This window comes from Ochotona curzoniae, unplaced genomic scaffold (genome assembly GCF_017591425.1).
Source record: "Ochotona curzoniae isolate NIBS_2020 unplaced genomic scaffold, NIBS_Ocur_1.0 contig_3520, whole genome shotgun sequence".
In the NCBI taxonomy this organism is placed as follows: domain Eukaryota; kingdom Metazoa; phylum Chordata; class Mammalia; order Lagomorpha; family Ochotonidae; genus Ochotona; species Ochotona curzoniae.
The window spans coordinates 3,358,478-3,378,734 of NW_024465894.1; the positions used below are offsets into that span (position 1 = coordinate 3,358,478).

Below are 20,257 nucleotides of genomic sequence, written 5' to 3' on the forward strand. Positions count from 1 at the left end.
CTGTCACTGGCCAGTGTGACTTCCACATGCACCTGTTGACTCAGCAGTACCAGCAGTCAGGTCCCAGGTGAGAAGGACCAAAGTGGCCATGTCTTAATCAATATTGAGTGGTAGAGTACCCTGGAGTTAGGTCAGCTGGAATCCTTTTCAGAGATGACTGTGTCATTTGAAATACTCATTTATTATTTTGTTTATTTGAAAGGCAGATAGACATACACACACGAGACAGAGCGAGATCTGCCACCCATTGGTTCATTCCCCAAGTGCCCATGATAGCTGGGAGCTTAATATGGGTCTTCCATAGGGGTGGCAAGGACCCTAGGGTGTGCATTAGCAGGCAGCTGGGACTTGAACCCCAGCACGTTGACATTGGGTGTGGGCATCGCACACCATGTCTTTTACTTACTTATTTATTTATTTTTAAAGATTTATTTATTTTGGGGCCCAGTGTGATGGCTCAACTGGCTAAATCCTCCACCTGCAAGTCCTGGGGTCCCACTAGACCCTGGTTTGTGTCCCAGCTGCTTCACTTCCCATCCAGCTCCCTGCCTGTGGCCTGGGAAAGCAATGGAGGATGGCCCAAAACCTTGGGACCCTGCATCTGCATGGGAGACCCAGAAGAAGCTCCTGGCTTCGGATCGACTCAGCTTTGGCTGTTGTGGCCACTTGAGAAGTGAGCCAGCGGTCACCACCATCCTGAATGTGGTGCTTACAGCATCTGGGTCTGTCATGATTCCCTTCTGTCACAGAGGACTCTGTAATCCTAAATGACACGTGGAAGTGTGGAGCCCCCTGTGAGAGGGGACACGACATGAACGCCACGTTCTGGTGCAACAGATTCAGTCACTGTCACTGCCTTCCTGGAGACTTCCAGTTGCCTCAGCCCAGCCCCCTGAGCGACCCCCATTCGCCCAGCCCTGACTGCCCAGCCCCCTGAGCGACCCCCATCCGCCCAGCCCTGACTGCCCAGCCCCCTGAGTGACCCCCATTCGCCCAGCCCTGACTGCGCAGCCCCCTGAGCGACCCCCATCCGCCCAGCCCTGACTGCCCAGCCCCCTGAGCGACCCCCATTAGCCCAGCCCTGACTGCCCAGCCCCCTGAGCGACCCCCATCCGCCCAGCCCTGACTGCCCAGCTCCCGTCTGGCCAGCCCTGACTGCCCAGCCCCCTGAGCGACCCCCATCCGCCCAGCCCTGACTGCCCAGCCCCCTGAGCGACCCCCATTCGCCCAGCCCTGACTGCGCAGCCCCCTGAGCGACCCCCATCCGCCCAGCCCTGACTGCCTAGCCCCCTGAGCGACCCCCATCCGCCCAGCCCTGACTGCCTAGCCCCCTGAGCGACCCCCATCCGCCCAGCCCTGACTGCCCAGCCCCCTGAGCGACCCCCACTCGCCCAGCCCTGACTGCGCAGCCCCCTGAGCGACCCCCATTCGCCCAGCCCTGACTGCCCAGCCCCCTGAGCGACCCCCACTCGCCCAGCCCTGACTGCCCAGCCCCCTGAGCGACCCCCATCCGCCCAGCCCTGACTGCCCAGCTCCCGTCTGGCCAGCCCTGACCGTCTGCCGCATTGTCTGCTTCCAGGTGCTGTTCAACCAGTTCAAGTACTTCTTCAACCTCTATTTCTTACTTCTCGCCTGTTCCCAGTTTGTTCCTGAGATGAGGCTCGGTGCGCTATACACCTACTGGGTTCCCCTGGTGAGTAGCATGGTGTGGCAGGACAGGATTTGCTCAGTCACCTTAACGGTCTCGGGGCAAGAGCTTGCTTGCTTCTCTCACCCCAAGTGTCTGGGATGGCAAGGATGTCCCCAGTGGGGGTATGCTGGGGGAACCCTGAGCTATTTCGATTATGACCTCACGTCCTGGGCTCCAACGAGCGCACAGCCTCTGCTGTTCTTGCAGTGTGCCTCTTGGGAATAGTGCCCTGGTCCAGTCTTCTGTGGATAGTTCTGGCATGCCTGTTGGAGGTGGCATGATCCTGGACTGTGGGGGCGTCACAACGAGGAAGAAAGGCAATCGCGCCGCCCCAAAAGAGGCTCCATTCAAATGTTTTTGGAGATCTGATTTTCAACATGAACCTGCATTAATGCCTGGGCAGCAAAGCAGGGCTCTTATTTCTTCCTTACGTCCTTTGGGCACGTGGTGATTGGGCCCCTGGGGTATGCCAGACACTGTGATGGTTGCTTGGGATGAAGGGAAGGGGTCCAAGTCCCTCCCCGAGAGGGGACTGATAGTGACCAGGGAAGCAGGACCACTTCACCTAGTAGCGAGATGGCACAGGCTAACGCCTAGTGCTTTTTGCAAGGGTAGGGTTAGGTGGTGGGAGACATGGAGGGGAACCTTAGCCAGCCTGGCTTCACAAGGCCTCCTGATGAGCTGAAGGGAATGGGGGCAGGCAGTGCAAGGGCCCTGTGGCAGGGGGGCAAAATCCCAACAGCCCATGCCTACCCAGTACCGCTACTGCCTGTGCTCTTAGCATGGGGTGCCGTGAGCCTCGGGCAGCTGTGGCCTTCAGCACACGGTGGAGACGCCAGAGGCAGCTGGGCTCACAGAGTGAGGAAGGTGTGGGAGAAGGGAACACTCGTGTGTGCTCCGTGTGTGGGCAGGTGCGAGTGTGAACCAGGAGTCATCAGACCTGAGGATTAGCACCCTTAGCATCTTATTGGAAAGTCAGATCTGCAAAGAGAAGGAGAGACAGAGAGAGAAAGATCTTTCATCTGCCAGCTCTCCACGTGGCCACAATGGCTGGAGCTGACCTGATTGGAAGCCAGGAGCCAGAAGCTTCTTTGGGGTCTCCCATGCAGATGCAGGGTCCCAAGGTCTTGGGCTGTCTACCACCACACTCCTAGGCCACAAGCAGGGAGCTGTAAGGGAAGTGAAGCAGCTGGGACACAAACCAGGGCTGACATGGGATTCCGGCGCGTGCAAGGAAAGGACTTAAGCTGCTAGGCTACTGCACCCAGCCTTAGCATTTTCTGATTAAGTACTCTTACTTTATTTTAGCTGTTAGGTTCCCCATCTGCTTACTGTATACTTACATAAATTTAAATCATTTATTTTTTTAAAAGTTAGTCTAGTAAAGACAGAATATTTATTATAGTGCCTTGTATTAGTGATTTTTAAAAAAGATTTATTTATTTTTTTTTAAAGATTTATTTTTATTATTTTTTATTGGAAAGGTGGATATACAGAGAGGAGAGACAGAGAGGAAGATCTTCCATCCGATGATTCACTCCCCAAGTGAGCGCAATGGCCAATCCGAAGCCAGGATTAGAACCGGCGCCCATCCCGGGATGTTCAAGGCGAGGACTTTAGCCACTAGGCCATGCTGCCGGGCCCTGTATTAGTGATTTTTAAAAAGGTGTATTTCAAAGTTGAGTGCATTCAGATGGCACATGGAACATGGGAGTGTCCCTTGGTGACCATCTAGCTTTCTCCAGTTCTGTCCCCAGATACTGTCTTTCATCTCTTGTCCTTCCTTCTGGGGTTTCTGAGCAAAGAAGGACAAGTAATGAAGTGTTACATGTTTTCTCCTTTTAGAAAGAGGCAACAGCTATACCTCTTTCTGAGTCAGTGCTTGTTGTTGTCATAGGAGAGGCAGAGACACAGAGCTCCATGTGCTGGCTCACTCTTCAGATGGCCACAGCAGCGGGGACTGCGCTGGGCCAGAGCTGGACCCTGGAGCTCAGTCTGGGTCTCTGTGTTGGTGGCAAGGACCCAATTACCTGAACCGTGCCATGTGCCTCCCTGGGTCTGCATTAGTGGGCATCTAAGTGCTTGACCATCTAGAAGGATTTTCCCCAAAGTCAGTGGTTATCTTATCTTTTTTTTTTTAAGATTTATTTGTTTTGGGCCTGGCGCGGTGGCGCAGTGGTTAAAGTCCTTGTCTTACACGCCCGGGATCCCATATGGGCACCGGTTCTAATCCCAGCAGCCCCGCTTCCCATCCAACTCCTTGCCTGTGGCCCAGGAAAGCAGTCGAGGACGGCCCAAAGCTTTGGGACCCTGCACCCGCGTGGGAGACCCAGAAGAGGCTCCTGGCTTCGGATCGGCATAGCATTGGTTGTTGCGCTCACTTGGGGAGTGAATCATCGGACGGAAGATCTTCCTCTCTGTCTCTCCTCCTCTGTATATCTGCCTTTCCAATAAAAATAAAATAAATCTTTAAAATAATTTAAAAAGTAAAGATTTATATCCGTCTTTCCAATGAAAAAATAATAAAAATAAATCTTAAAAAAAAAAAAGAAAGTGAGACACCAAGGCCTCAAACTTCACACTCCTGTAGGGTGCTGGTGTCACAGGCAGCGGCTTAGCTGGCTCAGCCCAACATTGGCCCTGTGGTTGCTTTTATCATCAGCTTTTCCTGTGATGGGTCCCTTGGGGGACATTTTCAGGTGTTGCCTTTCTCCCAAGAGACCGCGGAGAAGAGAAGGTTGAAGTCAGTGAACATGCGTTTATAGGTGACTGTACCTGATTTCCTCCAGTTGATTTCTCTGCGGGATAAGCTTCAGATCTTGGTTGGAACACGGTGTGAATTGTTCACTGCTGCAGGCTCAAACTTGAGCTCCAGCTACGAGCGGTGGCCATGGGGGTGTAGCAAGATAATTCCCCACTTGCAGTATCAGCATCTGTATAGGTGCTGGTTCGTGTCCCAGTTGCTCCACTTCTAAGCTAGTTAACGTGCCTGGGAGAGCAACATAGGATAGCTCAAAAACAAAAACAAAATTTTTTTTTTTGGACCCTGTACGTGCATGGGAGACCTGGAAGAAGCTCCTGCCTTCAGATCAGTTCAGTTCTGGCTGTTTTGATCATTTGGGCAGTGAGTCAGAGGATGGAAGAACTCTCTGTCTCTCCTTCTCTCTGTAAAGCCACCTTTCCAATAAGAATAAAATTTGAAGATTCAGCTCTGGTGGCTCTGAGGGCAGTCCCTGGGGCTCCGTGGGTTCAGCTCTGACTCTGCTTTGAGAAGACTTTTCATTTGAACACTGCTTCATAGCGCCACTATCCTCGTCTGCAAAATGGAGGTGACTGTGTCTACTTCCACGCCTTCCGGAAGGAGGAAACGAAATGCTGCTTTTATGTAATTCCTGATGTGGAGAAAACAGAAAAGTCTCAAAACAAAAAAATCCTGCCACTCGTGACATTGGTCTTCATTGCTCAGGAATAGTTTCAGCATTCATTTATTTAATATACATATATGTACATAACAAAGATTGATTTCTTTTTTTAGTATCAGAAAGGCAGATTTACAGAGAGAAGGAGAGATGGAGAGAAACATCTTCCATCTGCTGGTTCACCCCCCAGGTGGCTGCAGCAGCCAGAGCTGAGCCGATCTGAAGCCAGTAGCTTCTTAGAGTTCTCTTGTTTGGCTGTAGGAACCCAAGTACTTAGGGTATCTTTGTTCCTTTCCCAAGCCAAAAATAGGAAGCTGGATGGGAAGAGGAACAGCTGGGACACAAACCGGCACCAAATGGGATGCTTGTCCCACAGGGTGGAGGATTAGCTTGTTGAGCTCAATGCTGACGCCAAGTTTTAGCTTTTAATTGCTTTTTTCTTGGTATTAATAATGCGTGAGGGGGAGTTCTTTTCCAGGAGACGTTGTTCTCCGAAACCTTCTTTGTTGGGTGATGAGATAACAAGTATAGAGTTTCCTGGTCGTCACTGAGAGAGGATCTGCGTGCGTCAAATACACAGGTCTGCAGGTTGCAGTCCGGCGGGGTCGACCTCTGCGCATGCCCGCATAGATACCATCTCAGTTGAGACACAGAATTTTCCATCACGCCAAAAAGTTCCCTCCAGCCACTCTCTCATTTCTTTTTTTTTCCCCCAAGGAGATTTATTTATGTATTTGAAAGTTAGACGAAGAGGGAGAGATATTCCAGATATTCTAAATGCTGGTTCTCTCCCCAGGTGGCCGCAATGGGCCAAGTGAAAGCCAGGAGCTTGTTCCAAGTCTAGCAGTGGGACAGCTGGGACTGTGAGCCGGTGCCCGTAGGGGAGGTGTGGTGCTCTCAGTGTCTTTCACTGCTAGGCCACGTGACCCCCCCACCAGCCCCTGTCTACACACATAGCGGGTCACTGCTTTTCTGCTTTGTGTGTCCCACAGGTTAGCTTTGCTGTAGCAAATCTGTCTTTGATGTCAACTTCACCAAAGAGGCTCAGCACCCTCAGAACTGTGTGTGTGTGTGTGTGTGTGTGTGTGTGTGTGTGTGTGTGTGTGCGCGCTGTCGCCGGGGTGACTTCTCTCCAGGCACACGCCACCCCCCACTGATGCCTTCCTGATGCCTGTGGGTGTCAGGCCTCCTAGGACCCTGGCTGGGGTTCATCATTTGCATCTCTTTGTCAAGCAGTTCCCAGCCCAGGGAATGGCTGGTCCTGTGTGTGTGAGCAGGGCAGTAGTGTGGATGGACGGGGACGGTAGTGAGCAGCTCTTGTGTTTAAGCTCAGCTTCCTGCAGATGTCATTGGGATCTACCCAGGCCCACGCAGAGAGAAGTAGAGGCTGGGCCGTTTGAAAGAAGACGCAGCAGTCAGAAGCCCCTGGTTGTGGCACAGAGAGGAGCTGGGAGTGGTCCTGCAGGGAGGGGCTCTGCCCCTTGCAGGGGTTTCCTCCCCCTCTCTCTGAAAAGGGACCTGTGCTCTGGTTTGGAGCATGCTCTGCCTTCTGAGTGGCTGCAGGGGAGATGGCTGGGGGTTGGAACAGGGAGGGCACCCGAGGGGCTCTGGAGGACTCCCCCAGGGCAGCTCATCCTGGGCTGCAGTTATAGGGCATGCACAGCCCTTGGCTCACAGCTGATGCATCTCACGGCGTTGACACAGGAACGGGATTCCCCCCATAGCACAGCGGAGAACTCCCCCAGCTGGTTATCCCATCTGTGGATTTTTTTTAAAGATTTTTTCTGGCATTTGTTTTTGGAAAAGCAGATATACACAAAGAAGGAGAGACAGAAAGGAAGATCTTCCATCCACTAATTCACTCCCTAAGTGTCTGCAATGGCCAGAGCTGCTCTGATCCAAAGCCAGGAACCAGAGGCTTCTTCAGGGTCTCCCACACAGGTGCAGGATCCCAAGGCCTTGAGCTGTCCTCGACTGCTTTCCCAGGCCACAGGCAGGGAGCTGGATGGAAAGCAGGGCTTCTGGGATTAGAACCGGCACCAGTATGGGATCCCAGTGTGTTCAAGGCGAGGACTTTAGCCACTAGGCTATTGCGCCGGGTCTTACCATCTGTGTTTTGAGAAAATTATTGATCAGGGGAGCCTCAAATAGGCAGAGGGATGATGGGGAGGTGAGTGACTGCAAGAAGAAATGAGTGAAGACTTTTGCCATTTTTGATACAAGAAAAGAAGTCTAGAAGGGAAATAGATGCTTGCTGAGGTGGCTCCGCCCCCTTGTCCCTCCCCTGCCAGGTTTGATGAATGGGGGAGCCTGGGGAGGGTGGGGGCGGGCTATGGCCTTGTTAGGTTCCCGGGCTCCCCTCTTCAGCAGGGTTTCCTTATAGAAGCTGGAATGGCGCAGGTGAGGCCAACCTCATCCCCTTGCTTTGCAGGGGAGCCCGAGCTGTAGTTAAGGATGCAGGGAAACGCTGGGTGGTGTTGCCCAGCTTTGTTCTCGTGGCTCCTGCGTGCATCTGTGTGGTGGGAAAGGCTGCCATCCCACACCCCGGGCTCTGCCCAGGCCGTGGTGTGCCCCCCTCCCTGTCACCCTCCTGTGTCTCTGTGTGTGAGAGCCGGGGACATGTCCTGTGCTTAGATCCTGCCTGCACAGGGAAGGTTCTTCACCCTCCGTGTGCCTCGGTCTGCAAGGTGGGTTGTGCGGAAGTCACATGAAGGTAGCAAGTGGCAGGGATGTTGGCAGCCGCTGCTGCCTGCCTGCTGGGGTGACTCACAGGGCCTGCCCCGCTGCCCTCCCCCTTGGCCTCTTGGCCTTGTCGCCCCAGGCACTAGGAGAGGCAGCCCGTTCACTGGCTCACCCTTGTCCCCGCTCTCCACAGGGCTTCGTGCTGGCTGTCACTGTCATCCGGGAGGCTGTGGAGGAGATCCGATGCTACGTGCGGGACAAGGAAGTCAACTCCCAGGTCTACAGCCGGCTCACAGCAAGAGGTCAGCCTCCAGCTCCTGGGGCGGCGGGGTTGCAACTCAATCATGGCCGCTGACAGTTAGGGGAGCAGAGTTCAAGGCCCGGGCTGCTGGTGTGTGGGCGCCGCGTGGCCAGCGGGCGCTCGGTTGCCACGACACCAGGGAGGCCAGTGTCGGCCTGCAGCCCTGCAGGCCTCAGCAGTCACCCCGGGCCTCTCGGAGTGGGTCCTGTCAAACCATGCGCACGTGCGTGGCCCAGAGGGCAAGGCCACCCACACTTCATGTCCTTCCTGTGCTGGGTGCACTCCCTGCCCCCACCTGTCCTGGTGGAAGTGGGCAAAGGCTTTCAGAGAGACTATTGCAACAGGGACCAACGACTTCAAAGACAGACTGTTGCAACATTGTTAGGAAGGCAAGAGATTTGCCTCCATTCTGCAGGTTCCTTTGAAGGTAACTCAGAAATCTTTGCTGATGAGGTATGCAGGAATTGTGGTGTGATCTGGAGAAGTGAGGAGGGACTCTTTTGTAATTGGCCCTGTGTTGTGCGGGTTAAATGGTGGACTTTAAAGCTGCCGCACAGTGCACCCTTGGGGAAGCCCCCAGGGCGCCGCCGTCTCTCTTCCGGCCAGGCCACAGTGGGCTTACTTCACACTTTGCACTCTTGTCTGCCGTCTGCACACTGGAACGAGTGTGGCCTGAAGTTTGCTGAGCTAGCCGGGGAAAGAGGAGACCGCTGATCACTGAGGTCCCAACGTGGGGGCTCGGGCCGTTTTAAGGGAAGCTGAGGGGCGTCAAAGCTGTGCCTTGCCTTGAGGAAAAGGAGGGTTCTGGAATAGGGGAGGTCTCTAGATGGCTCAGACTCCAGAGCAGGCTCTGAGCCACCTTCGGCCCCTCCAGGGCTACAGGCCTCTGGGGGGCTTCTCTGCAGGAGAAGTTTCCATGGGATTTGTTTTGGGTGCAAAACCAGAAAAAAATTGAAGCTCTGATGCTGTCTGCAAAGGTTGTGCTGTCTCAGTTGATAGTTGCAGAGGCATGCAAGTCTTTGGGCAGGCGCTTAGAGCTGGTGAAAGTTGCCAGTGAGAAGAATCGGGGCACTCTGCAGAGGCAGGCAACCTGGGCCTTCCCGTAGTAGTCAGAGGCCCCTTTGGGGGCATTTCTTTGTGACTGGTGTGCCTTAACTCCTCTCCCAGGTGAAATATTCTGTCCTCAGCTCTGAAAATGCAGGGTAGCCAACTCGTGCTGCCCTAAGCAGGGTGCCGTGGGGAGGAGCTCCAGGCTCCACCCTTCCGCACATCGCAGTGGCTTTTCCTCAAACGACATCCAGCCCTGGCCTTCACTTCTCTCAGCCTTGGAAGAGGTGCTAGGAGAGTTGGTAGAGCTTGCCAGCATGAGGCACTGGCTGCCTGTGGCCAGAGACCCCAGGGTGGTGGTGTGGCAAGCAGCAGGACAGGGAGGTGGCACCTGGGCCTCAGCCTGTCTTGAGAGCCCAGCCTGAGGCTGCAGCTGCCACACAGCCTGTGCTGGTTCCCGTGATCCATGTGTGGGGCAGTGCTGGGCGGGGTTCTGTATCCACTCATGGGCTGGTGCCAGACTCTATTCTGTGACCCATGTATGGGGAAGCTTAACTCACCAAGCCGGGCTGGGAGGCTGTGGCAGAGGAACAATGAGGCTTTTAGGGCCTCACTGCTGAAATAAAAATACTTCCTGAGCAGAACTTCTCATCTCCATTTAGGACGTTCAGGTGCAAAATCAAAGAAATCAGTCCATATCTTTGCATGGCATTTTTTTTTTTTTATCTTTTACCACATCAATTTTTTTTCCCTTTAAGCAGAGCTTTATTCTGTTTTGAAATTGGCGTGTGCTTGGACAAATCTACGGGTTATAGTGTGATAATTCAACACATGACTATTGTGTGTAATGGTCAGATCAGAATAATTAATCACCTCCAACACCATTTTTGGCATTCATATGAAAGCTTTTTTTCACTTTTAAAATTTTGTTTTTAATATCAACATCATTGAGAAGGATGTAAGCCCATGTGGGCCCCCAAGTAGGATGGGTAGGGCTGAGGTACAGAGGAAGGTGGGTGGGAAAAATGTTTTACTTCTTTTTATTCTCTTAGACGAGCCTACAAAACCTGCCCCCAGATCTTGGAGTGTATTTTAAAAATATATTTGTTTTGTTTATTTGAAAGGGAGAGGGGAAAGTGGGAGGTGGAGTAGAAAGAGAGATTAATCTGCCCTCTGCTGGTTCACTCCTCAAATACCCGCAGTGTGCAGGGCAGGGCTGGGTCAAAGCCACAAGCTCGGAGCTGCAGGCCTCATGTGGGTGGCGGGGCCTGCTTGGACCTTTCTCTGCCGCTCTCCCAGGTATAACACCAAGGAGTTAGATTGGAGACAGAGCAGCTGGGACTTGAGCCAGCACTCCAGTATGGGAGAGTGGCCCTGCAGCTGGTGGTTTAACCCAGTGCACCACAATGCTTGTGCTGCACATGAAAGCTTTTTTTTTAAAGAAGTTTATTGATTTGATACAGACAGACAGATGGTAGTTCACTCAAAGTGCTCACAGCAGAGACCAGGAGTTGGGAACTCAATCTGGGTCTCTCACGTGGGCAGCGGGCATACAGTGCCTGTGTCATCCATGCTGCCTTCCTGAGTCTGCCTTGGCGGAACCTGGAGGCACGGGTAGAGCCCAGGCACTTGGCCGAAGGATGCAGGGGCACAGCCCCATCCCCCCAACCCCCATGAAATCTTGACGCTGTCTGTGAGGTTCGGATGTTCAGAAACCAGAGAGTCTTGATGACTGCATCCACTGATTTCACTCCCCAAGTGGCCACGACAGCTGGAGCTGAGCAGAGCTGAAGCCATGGAGCCAGGAGCTTCTTCTGGGTCTCCCATGTGAGTGCAGGGTCCCAAGGCTTTGGGCCGTCCTCGACTGCTTTCCCAGGCCACAAGCAGGGAGCTGGATGGGAAGTGGAGCAGCTGGGATATGAACAGGAGCCCTTATGGGATCCCAATGTATGCAAGGCAAGGATTTAGCCACTAGGCTATTGTACCAGAGCTCCCAACATTTTAGTATGTTCAAGATGCATCTGAAACTGTACCAATTGAGTTTTATTAATTTATTATTTGAAAGGCAGAGTTATAGAAGGAAGGAGAGAAGGAGGAACAGAGAGAAAGATCTTGTATCTGCAGGTTCACTCCCCAAATAGCAGAACAGCAAGGAAGTGGATCAGCTGGGTTTTAAACCATAGGTGGCATAACCTGCTCTTCCATGTCACTGGTCCCGCTGTCAGACATTTTAAAACAGGATTTCTGAGTTCACAGAGTCCTTCCCTGGCCTCCTTGTTCACCGGTGGACAAGCTGTTGAAAGCCTGTGGGAGTGATGCTTTTGAATAGCAGAACATTCTCTTCCTGCCTTCACATTCATACGTGGAGACCTAAGAGTGGCTGTAGTTCTGGATGATTTTTTTATGCTTTCATCATAGAGCTGTCTGTCTGGACTCACACACTCACTGGCAATGGGAACAACACAAAACAACAAAAAACATAAAGCCGACGATGAAGACCAGCACGGTGTGGTGGCATTGACCACAGGGTGTGGGTGGCTCTGGGGAGCATACTTAGTGAAGGAGTTCTTTCTCTTTGTACCTGCCTTCCCCCCAACCGAAGTTTAATCTTGAGAAAGGGAGTCCTTTTCACGTGGCCAGAGAAATTGGATTTGCATTTTCAGGAGAGAAATGCTATGGGCCTTCGTGTCAGAAGTGCGTTCCCAGACTGATCAAGGGCTAAGTGAATTAGGCAGGTCATTAGCCTGGAAGGAAAGCGCAGACTGAAATGTAATTGGCACACCGCTGATGCTCCACTCCTGTTGCGGGCAGCGGTGCCGACATTAGCCATGAGTCAGAAGTTTTTGTGAAGATTTATTTCTGTTTGAGAAAAAGACAGAGTGACAGGGAGAGAGGGGACGGGGTCAGGGTGAGAGCTTCCGTCAAACCTTAAATGACCACGATGGCCAGGCCTTGGCCAAAGCCGGGACTCTGTTCAGGTCCCCATGTGAGATCAGGGGCCCAAGTCCTGCTTTCCCAGCTGCAGGAGCAGGGAGCTGGATGGGAAGTGGGACAGCTGGGCCTCCATCTCGTGGGCTCCCTGTGGCACGGGTGATGGCTTGTGGGCCCAAGTCAGGTTTGTGGACAAGGAGAGACTCCCTGTTCAGCTGCTCAGATCTGTGTGGTTAAATAATAATTATAATAATAAAAGTAACACAGAAGAAACCAGAGCTGGTGCCTTTGTGCTTCTAGTTCTTTCTGAATAGTGTGTGTCGGCGCTCTGCACTCAGTTTTTCCAGTTGACGCACTCAGCTGTCACCCCAAGGCCCACGTGGGGCCGTCAGGTGTCTCGGTGTTAAGGCCCAGGATGTGCTTGTTCTTGTCTTTGGCCTTCCAGTGTTCCTCTGCAGTGAGAGGCAGACCCGGTTAGGAAGACGCTGTTGGTGACGGGCAGGTCTTGCTCCTGTTCCCTTGCTCGGTCCAAGTACTGCTGGTGTTTTCAAAGTTCAAACTGTGCAGACAAGGCAGGCTTGCGACAAGCACTTTACGCTTTTTTGAAGAAGGGGGTTGGAGGAATGGCCTTTTAGGTGTGTTGTGGCGAAGCTATGGGGCAGAGCCTGGGGTAGGGATGGCACGTTGGGTCCCAGGAGTGTGGCAGTCCCTTGCAGGGCATCCCTGCTTCAGGTCTGGCACATCAGCATGTCTGAGACTTATTTGAAACATTTTGCTAAATACAGATTTGAGAAGTTCCTGCAGATTCCTAGGGTTCCGTGTTTGCCCTGAGTATTCAGTTTCACTTTATTAAAAAAAAAAAAAATCACGGGTAAACCGAGCTGATCCACCGCTTTAAAAAACCCAGACTGCAAAATCTGCCTTGCAAATTGCATTGTTATCTTTTCCAACCGTGCTCCCGCCCCCAGTCCCACCCCTCGGGTGTCTGCCTCTTCATCCTTTGTGGGCCCCATAAGCCAGCAAGACCATTTCTAATATTTATTTTAAAAGCCTCTGTTGGTTATAAACTTGTTACATTTAAACTTCAGCTTTTTTTTTTTAAAGTTCTCACTATTTTAAACAAAAGCTCCAGGAAGTGCTAATGATATTTATAATAATACTTCTGAACCCTTTGCCTGTTTCCACAAAAACAGCCTTTCCCGGGGCTTTGGGGGTGCACACAGTGCTATTTGAATATGAAAATTTCAGCTCTAACGCACTGAACTGCGCTGGGTGTTTTAACGTGAACCCCAGGAAATGTACACATGGAGCCGAATTTGCAACTCATCACTGTCACAGTTAGATCAGAGAGCAAGCCGGAGGGTCCTACATTATCCAGGGCCAGCGCCTGGAGGCTGCACGAAGCAGGCGGTGTCCTCCGCGTGTGCAATGAAAAATGCAAGCACGGCTGGAGGTGTTTGGGGGTCAAAACCGAGGCCCGTGCCCACCAAGGCCCTGGAATTTATTCTTTAAAATGTGTTATTATTATTTTTTTTTTTTTGGCAGGCTGTTCTACAGTTGGAATTGTCCCTCCCTCGTTTTGGCTTGGGGACACATCTGGTTTCTCTGTGCGGTGCAGACAAGCTGCTCTTATTCAGAAGCTCTCATCCGTGAAAGGCAGGCTCTATGGGTTTGCTTATGGAAGGCGTGGGGTCCAGCGCTGTAGAAATAAACAGCCGTAGTGACTGGAAGTTTGTTCGCTGTTGTCAGCGGAGCCCGAGGGTTGACTCGCTCCGAGTGGCGAAAGCCGAAAGAGGTCGATCTGTCAGCAAACCTTTGCTGGTAGAAGATGTGCTGGGCTGAGAATTTTTCCACTCGGCTTTTGCAAACTCTGCTTCCCACCTTCTGCAGAGTCTCTGTGAGTGTATTTTTTTTTTTCAACGATTTATTTTATTTATTTGAAGGCCGAATTAAAGAGGGCGGAGAAAGAGAAAGTTCACTTTTCTAGTGCACTCTTCAAATGGTCCCCATAGCCAAGGCTGGACCAGGTCAGAATCAAGAGTCGGCAGCTACGTCCAGGTCTCCCACGTGGGTGCAGGGGCCAAGCACTTGGACCCTCTTCTGCTGCCTTGCCAGATGCATCAGCAGGGAGCTGGATCTGAAGTGGAACAACCAGGACTAGAACCAGCGCCCCTTCGGGATGCTCGTGTTGCAGAAAGTAGTCTTACCCACTACGCCACAGCAGAGGCCCCTCTCTGAATGTATGTTAAAATCCTGGCGCCTAGCAATGAGCTCAGGGGCGTTACAGGGTCTAGAAGAGCCAGGATGCTCTGAGATGGATTCAGTGTTAAGGGTAGGCCAGGCCCTCTGGTGTGCTGGAAAGGAGATTCCCGGGAATTATTATTTTTAATGTTTCTTTTCCTTTGCTTGAAACGCACAACGGACAGGATATTAAGATCGTCCCTTCACTAGTTCACTCTGCGACTGCTCCTGACAGCCAGGATGACACCTGGCTACAGCCAGGACCCCGGAACCAGATGTGGTCTCCCACATGGGTGGCAGGGGCTGCTGGAGTGCTTGAGTCCTTCTTGAGCGGGGAGCTGAGTCCACAGCTGTGGCTTGAGGGGACACAGGACCCAGGACACAAGCCGTGGCTCGAGCCGCAGGTGTCCTGGGGATGGCTGACTTGCTGGCCCATAATGCTGGTTGGCTCTCCTGGCTGTAGTCACCTCCCTGCTGTGTGAGCTACAGAATTCACAGTCCCAGGGCAAAATGACAATGTGAGGCTTCGTGTTCAGAAACTTAAAGCAGACTGATAGACTTGTAACTGTTGCTGAAGGACTATACAATTGTCAGAGTCCCTGCTGACTTGGAGGTTGTCCCCGTGCTGGGCCACCAGAGGCTGTTAGGGCTTTTCTGTGTCTTGTTTTTCTTTCTCTCCTCCCGGCTTGTGGAAGACTCAGCAGTGGGTGAGAGGTCAGAAGTCAGGCAGGTGTGGGGCCCTTCCCACCCTACAAAGGTTTGACTCCTGGGAGTCAGGCCCAGCCACCCAGTGGCCCTCATGTCCAGCTTGGGCCCTGCTTTGTCTCCCTGACTAGCTGTGCCTACCTTTCCTGCTGGCTTGGGAAGCCGTCACATTGGGGGGCTTTGGGGCCAGATGCCAATGGCCAGCCCTAGTGCATGGCTGGTGGAGCGGTCCCTGTGGCCATACAGAGAGCAGGGAAGTACTCCTTGGCCCCAGGACCACCCTGCCCCCACCAGATACTCCAGACCCAGGCCTAACACACTTGTTTTTGATTATCCAAAAATGGCAACATGGAGAAGAAAGTCCACATGCCACATTTCTGGTGAGCACCCTGTTAGCACCCTGGGGCTAGAGAGTCTGGCGTCTCCCTGGTGGGAGCTGCTGAGCTGCGATCCACTCCCCCAGCCTCTGGAATGTTCACGGGGGATTTGAGGCTGAGCAGCTGGAGTGACTGGTGACAGCGCGACTCCTGCTGTCCTCCTGCCGGGGAGCCAGGCACCTGGTGGCCAGTGGGTGGGCAGGTACAGTAGGAGTGTTTGCTGGAGGGATCGGCCTGCTGGAGTTACTCAGCAACCGCTCTGCAAACACCGTGGATTAAAGGGGTTTGGTTGAGGCAGAGCAGATGGACAGAGAGGCAGAGTTCAGATGAACTGGTCGTAAATCAGCACTCAGTGGCAGAAGGGGAAAAGCTGGGTCTGGTCGCTTAGACCTCCAAGCTGATTTACTGTATTATTTTTTCTTGCCAGCAAAGCAAGCTCATGCTTATTGTAAATATGGAATGTGAAATGTTGAGAAATGTGTGTGCTGGAGGAAGGGGTGAAGGTGCCCCTCTTGGGGAATGCACTGATGCCCCCCTTCCCCCGTCTCCTGCTCGATCGCACTAACCAGTGTTCAGTGGCAGTTACCAGTCAGGAAGAATTAAAACACCTGCTCTTCCTGGAGTCCGGTTCTCAAAAAAATCATTGTAAGCAGCTCGTGCAGATCTGAACACAGGTGTGTGTGTGGGGGGTCAGGCCAACAGCATAAATTTCAGTAATAAACCCCAAGACAATGTGTAAATTTATGTTTGTGAAAGCTGGAGGCTGCTCAGATGAAGGGAAAGTTCCCTGGCGCCCAGAGCCAGCTTAGATTTATAAGCGCCTTCCTGGCAGTGCCTTTGTGAAGTCACGGGAGAACAGCCTGTTCGTGAGCACGCTGCCTGCCGCATCTCGGTGGGATGAGAAGAGAGGGTCAGGCAGAACCTCTTCTTAATGTTAAGTTTTGTTTTTATTTGAAAGAGTTATAGAGAGAAGAGGCAGAGAAGATGAGAGAAGTACAGGATGAGAGTCACTTTGCATCTATCTGCTGGCTCACTCCCCAGATGGCCTTCATGGTTGGAGCTGAGCTGATCCAAGGCCAGGAGCTATGAGCTACCTCCGTGCGTCCCATGTGGGTGTAGGAGCCTAGGGACTTGAGCCGTTCTCTGTTGCTTTCACAGGCCATGAAGAAGAGAGCTGGGTCAGAAGTGAAGCAGCGGGGATAGGGGATGCCAGTGCCGCAGGTGGACTCTTAGCGCACCATGTCCTGGAGCCAGCCCCAGTCAAACCCTCTGTTACTGGACTTCTGATTGTCATGGGCTCTGGGCGTTGGCTGCTTCTGTATCCAGGGATTGAGTCAAACAGGGACTGGAGATATCACATTGTTGCTGATATGTACAATGTAGCTGATGGTTGCATGACATTTTCTGGGTGGTAGGTATTCCAAACAATCTAGAGATGACTTTTAAAAAATCTCAATGGTTGGGCCTGGTGTGGTGGCCTAGTGGCTAAAGTCCTCTCCTTGAATGCCTTGGGATTCCATATGGGCACTGGTTCTAATCCCAGCAGCTCTGCTTCCCATCCAGCTCCCAGGATGGCCCAAAGCCTTGGGACTCTGCACCTGTGTGGGATACCTGGAAGAGCTCCTGGCTCCTTTGGATTGGTGTAGTACCAACTGTTGCGGTCACTTGGGGAGTGAATCATCCTCTCTGTCTCTCCATCTCTCTTTATATCTGACTTTGCAATAAAAATAAATAAATGTTTTTTTAAAAATCCCAGTGGTTGCGCAGATTGTATGCAAGCGCTGCTTTGTGAGTTGGAGGGGAATTGAACCTTTCTGGAGTGTGCTATAAACAGGGAGTGTCTGACACCAGGGCCCCAGAGCAAACGTTTCTAACTGGGTTAATGTATGTTCTGCAGTCCTTTAAACACACTCACCGGTAGGTCTCTCTCTAGCTTTTTGCCTGCCTGGGCTCAGGCTGCCAGATTGTGTGTAATACTACGTTTTGCCACATTTTACCAGGGCAAGACCCTGATGTGGGTGGGCATGGAGAGCCTAGCGACTCCTGGGGGCGGAGTGGTCCATTGCCCATCAGATGCTGAACGTTCGGAGTCCGTTGTGGTGGTGTGCAGCTCGCTTAGGGCCAGCTCTGCTTACTCATAATGCTGAAGTGTGATGACGTGAAGACAGTTGCCGTCCAACCCTGCAGAGCCTGTTAAGGGGCATTGTTCCAGTAGAAGTGACCTCAGTGCTGATGGTGAATTACCTAAAATACACATCCCTTGAAATTCCATTGAAAACTGTTTACAGTTTTTAATACTGTGATAGAGTATACAGATTATTTCCTGTTAAAACATTATTTTTGAATGTGTTTATCTAAAAGGTGGAGAGAGAGGGGGAGGAATCTTCCATCTGCTTGTTTCCTCCCCAAATAGATGTAGCATCTGGGACTGGACCAGGCTGAAGCCAGGAGCCAGAGGCTCCATCCTGGTCTCCCACATGGGTGTACGGGCGCAGGTACCTGGGCTGTCTGCTGCTGCCTTCCAGGTGTATTAGCAGGGAGCTGGACTGGAAGTGGAGCAACTGGAACTAAAGCTGGCACCGCAGTATATGGGATGCTGGTGTCATAGGCAGTGGCTTGTTGCAGTGCGGCTATTTCAGTGTCTTACACTTCTTTATGAAGCAGAAAGGGGTGGCGGGTGAAGGCTGCCTGGTGCCGGAAGGAGGGAGCACACCCAGAACAGCAGCCCTGTTCCCCTTCTCGCTCCAGCTTTGGGCATGAGCTGGCTGAGGGGTTGAAAGCATTATGTCTTACCTTTCTCCTGTCTTGGCTGAGCACTGGTGAGTCAGATGGGCCTCCTGTGAGACACCGTGATCAGCAGAGGTTGTGGGACACTGCTCCCTTGTGTGAAAACCCAGTCCACCACCAGACTGCAGGTGGATGTGCTGCCCGGACGTGCCGCAGGGTGCTTCGGGGGGATGCTTCCGGCCCTGGGGGAGGAACTCCAGCCTTTGGCCGCCCGCGTGTGGTGCAGCACTGGGGAAGTTACTTTATCGAGCTTGGGTTGCCTCTTTTTAAAGATTTCTATTTACATATTTGAGAGGCACAATTGGAGAGAGAGATCCTCCAACCACTGGTTCGTCTCCCAAATGACTACAACTCCTGGGGCTGGGCCAGGCCAAAACCAGGCTCTAAATAGGCTTCCCCATGAACAGTAGGAGCCCAAGCACCTAAGCCATCCTCTTCTGCTTTCCCAGTCCCATTAGCGTGGAGCTGGATTGCAAGTGGAGCAGCTAGACTTGAACCTGCACCCATAAGGGTTGCCAGCACTGCAGGCAGTGGCTTTACATGCTAAGTCCCAGTGCCAGCCCTTGGCTGCCTTTTCACTGGTTCCTGGAAACAACAGTACCCTTTGGCTGGCTGAATCTGGCCTCAACTCTCCTGTGAAGAGTTTGTTGATGTTGCTGCCCTGCTTCCCCACCCCTATTTGCCCGTGATTCCTTTCCTCCTCCTGTCCACCACCGTTTGAGTTCCGTGTGTGCTCCACTCATCAGTAGATATTGCTTGAGTGCTGAGTGGCGGGCTGCCTTCTCAGTGCTGGGAGCTGTTCCAGGTCCTTCTCTGGAGGGGAGCTTCCCCTCCTGTCTGCACCTGCCATCACTGTTCAATGCTCTTTGGCGCTAACAACATCTGTCTGATGGTCTCTCTTGCTGAAATAGAGGGTATGGAGCAAAGCCTGTGGGCCACATCCAGCCCCGAGAGCCAAGGTGGCTTCTGTGTTTTCAAAGGGAAAATCTACATGTACCAGAGATCTGTGTGTGTGTGGTTTTTTGGGGCTTTTTTGGGGGGGTTGTTTTTTGTTGTTCTTGTTGTTTTGTCTTTTGGAGGGAGAAGAACCTTCATCCGTAGGCTGAGGACACTGGTACTTGGCCAGTGAGACCTAGGTGTGCCTCTGTGAGCTCTTCGTGGGACATGTGTGTTGACACCAGGGCTGGCACAGGGTCTGTCACCTGTCCTTAGAGCTGGGCTGAGCTCGCTGCTGTCTGTCATGTACTGTGCACCTTGATGTGGGTGCCGGTGGCAGCACTGACCTGTTCTGGCTCTGAGACAGAGCGGGGCAAGGCAGAGGACGCTTTCTGCCCCTGCTTTCCTCCTCTGGCTCCTTTGGACAGCGACCACGCAGGTGAACTGAAGCCATCAGCGTCTGTCTGCACGGCGCTCAGCCCAGGCTGAGTGCTCAGTGTTAGATTGTGGCACTCGCCCTGATGGACGTCCAGCACACACCAGGGTCTCTGACCTCAAGCGTCTAAGCCACGCGCAGATGTGGAAATCGAAAGGGAAATCAGTCATTTGGGCTCAGCTGCTTTTTGTGGAGGGGGTGATGATTTCACTTGCGCAGCAGTGGGTGTGCGGTTGAATCTTGGGGGGAAGGGGAGGAGGTGCGTGTGTGGTGGCTGGGCTGACTCCTGCTGCGGGTGGGCGCTGTTGGCTTGTTGGCCGCAGGCTCGCAGGAACAGCCTGCTGAAGCAGGTGGATGGAGACAGTGATGAACCGTGCACCTGTTCCCTTGCAGGTACCGTGAAGGTGAAGAGCTCCAACATCCAAGTTGGGGATCTCATCATTGTGGAGAAGGTGAGTGACGGCAGCTCGCGGCTGGCCACGTGTGTGCGCAAATGCGGAGTTTTGCCACCTCAGCCTGGAGCCGAGCATGGGTGGACAAGCTGGTTGATGACGCTTGGCCTGGGGAGAGAAGTTTCCTTTCCTGGAGACACAGAGAAAGCTTTCTATCCAACATGGATGTGTGCGGGTTAGCAGGGAATTCTGCTTAAAATCGCAAGCGCCAAGTTTTGATTTCTTGGCCCCAATGTGTTTATTGTTTTGGAAG

The 20,257-nt window shown here is 52.6% G+C and overlaps 1 protein-coding gene across 3 annotated transcripts in view; it reads left to right on the plus strand.

The window, feature by feature from the left end:
* The window catches only part of ATP9A (ATPase phospholipid transporting 9A (putative)), a 95,177-nt gene that overhangs the window by 21,190 nt on the left and 53,730 nt on the right, over positions 1–20,257 (plus strand). For all 3 annotated transcript variants that reach the window (XM_040981299.1, XM_040981298.1, XM_040981300.1), the window contains 3 exons: positions 1,580–1,693; positions 7,985–8,093; positions 19,946–20,004. In XM_040981299.1, the coding sequence (XP_040837233.1) occupies positions 1,580–1,693; positions 7,985–8,093; positions 19,946–20,004 (282 nt within the window). The remainder of the gene's footprint in view (positions 1–1,579; positions 1,694–7,984; positions 8,094–19,945; positions 20,005–20,257) is intronic.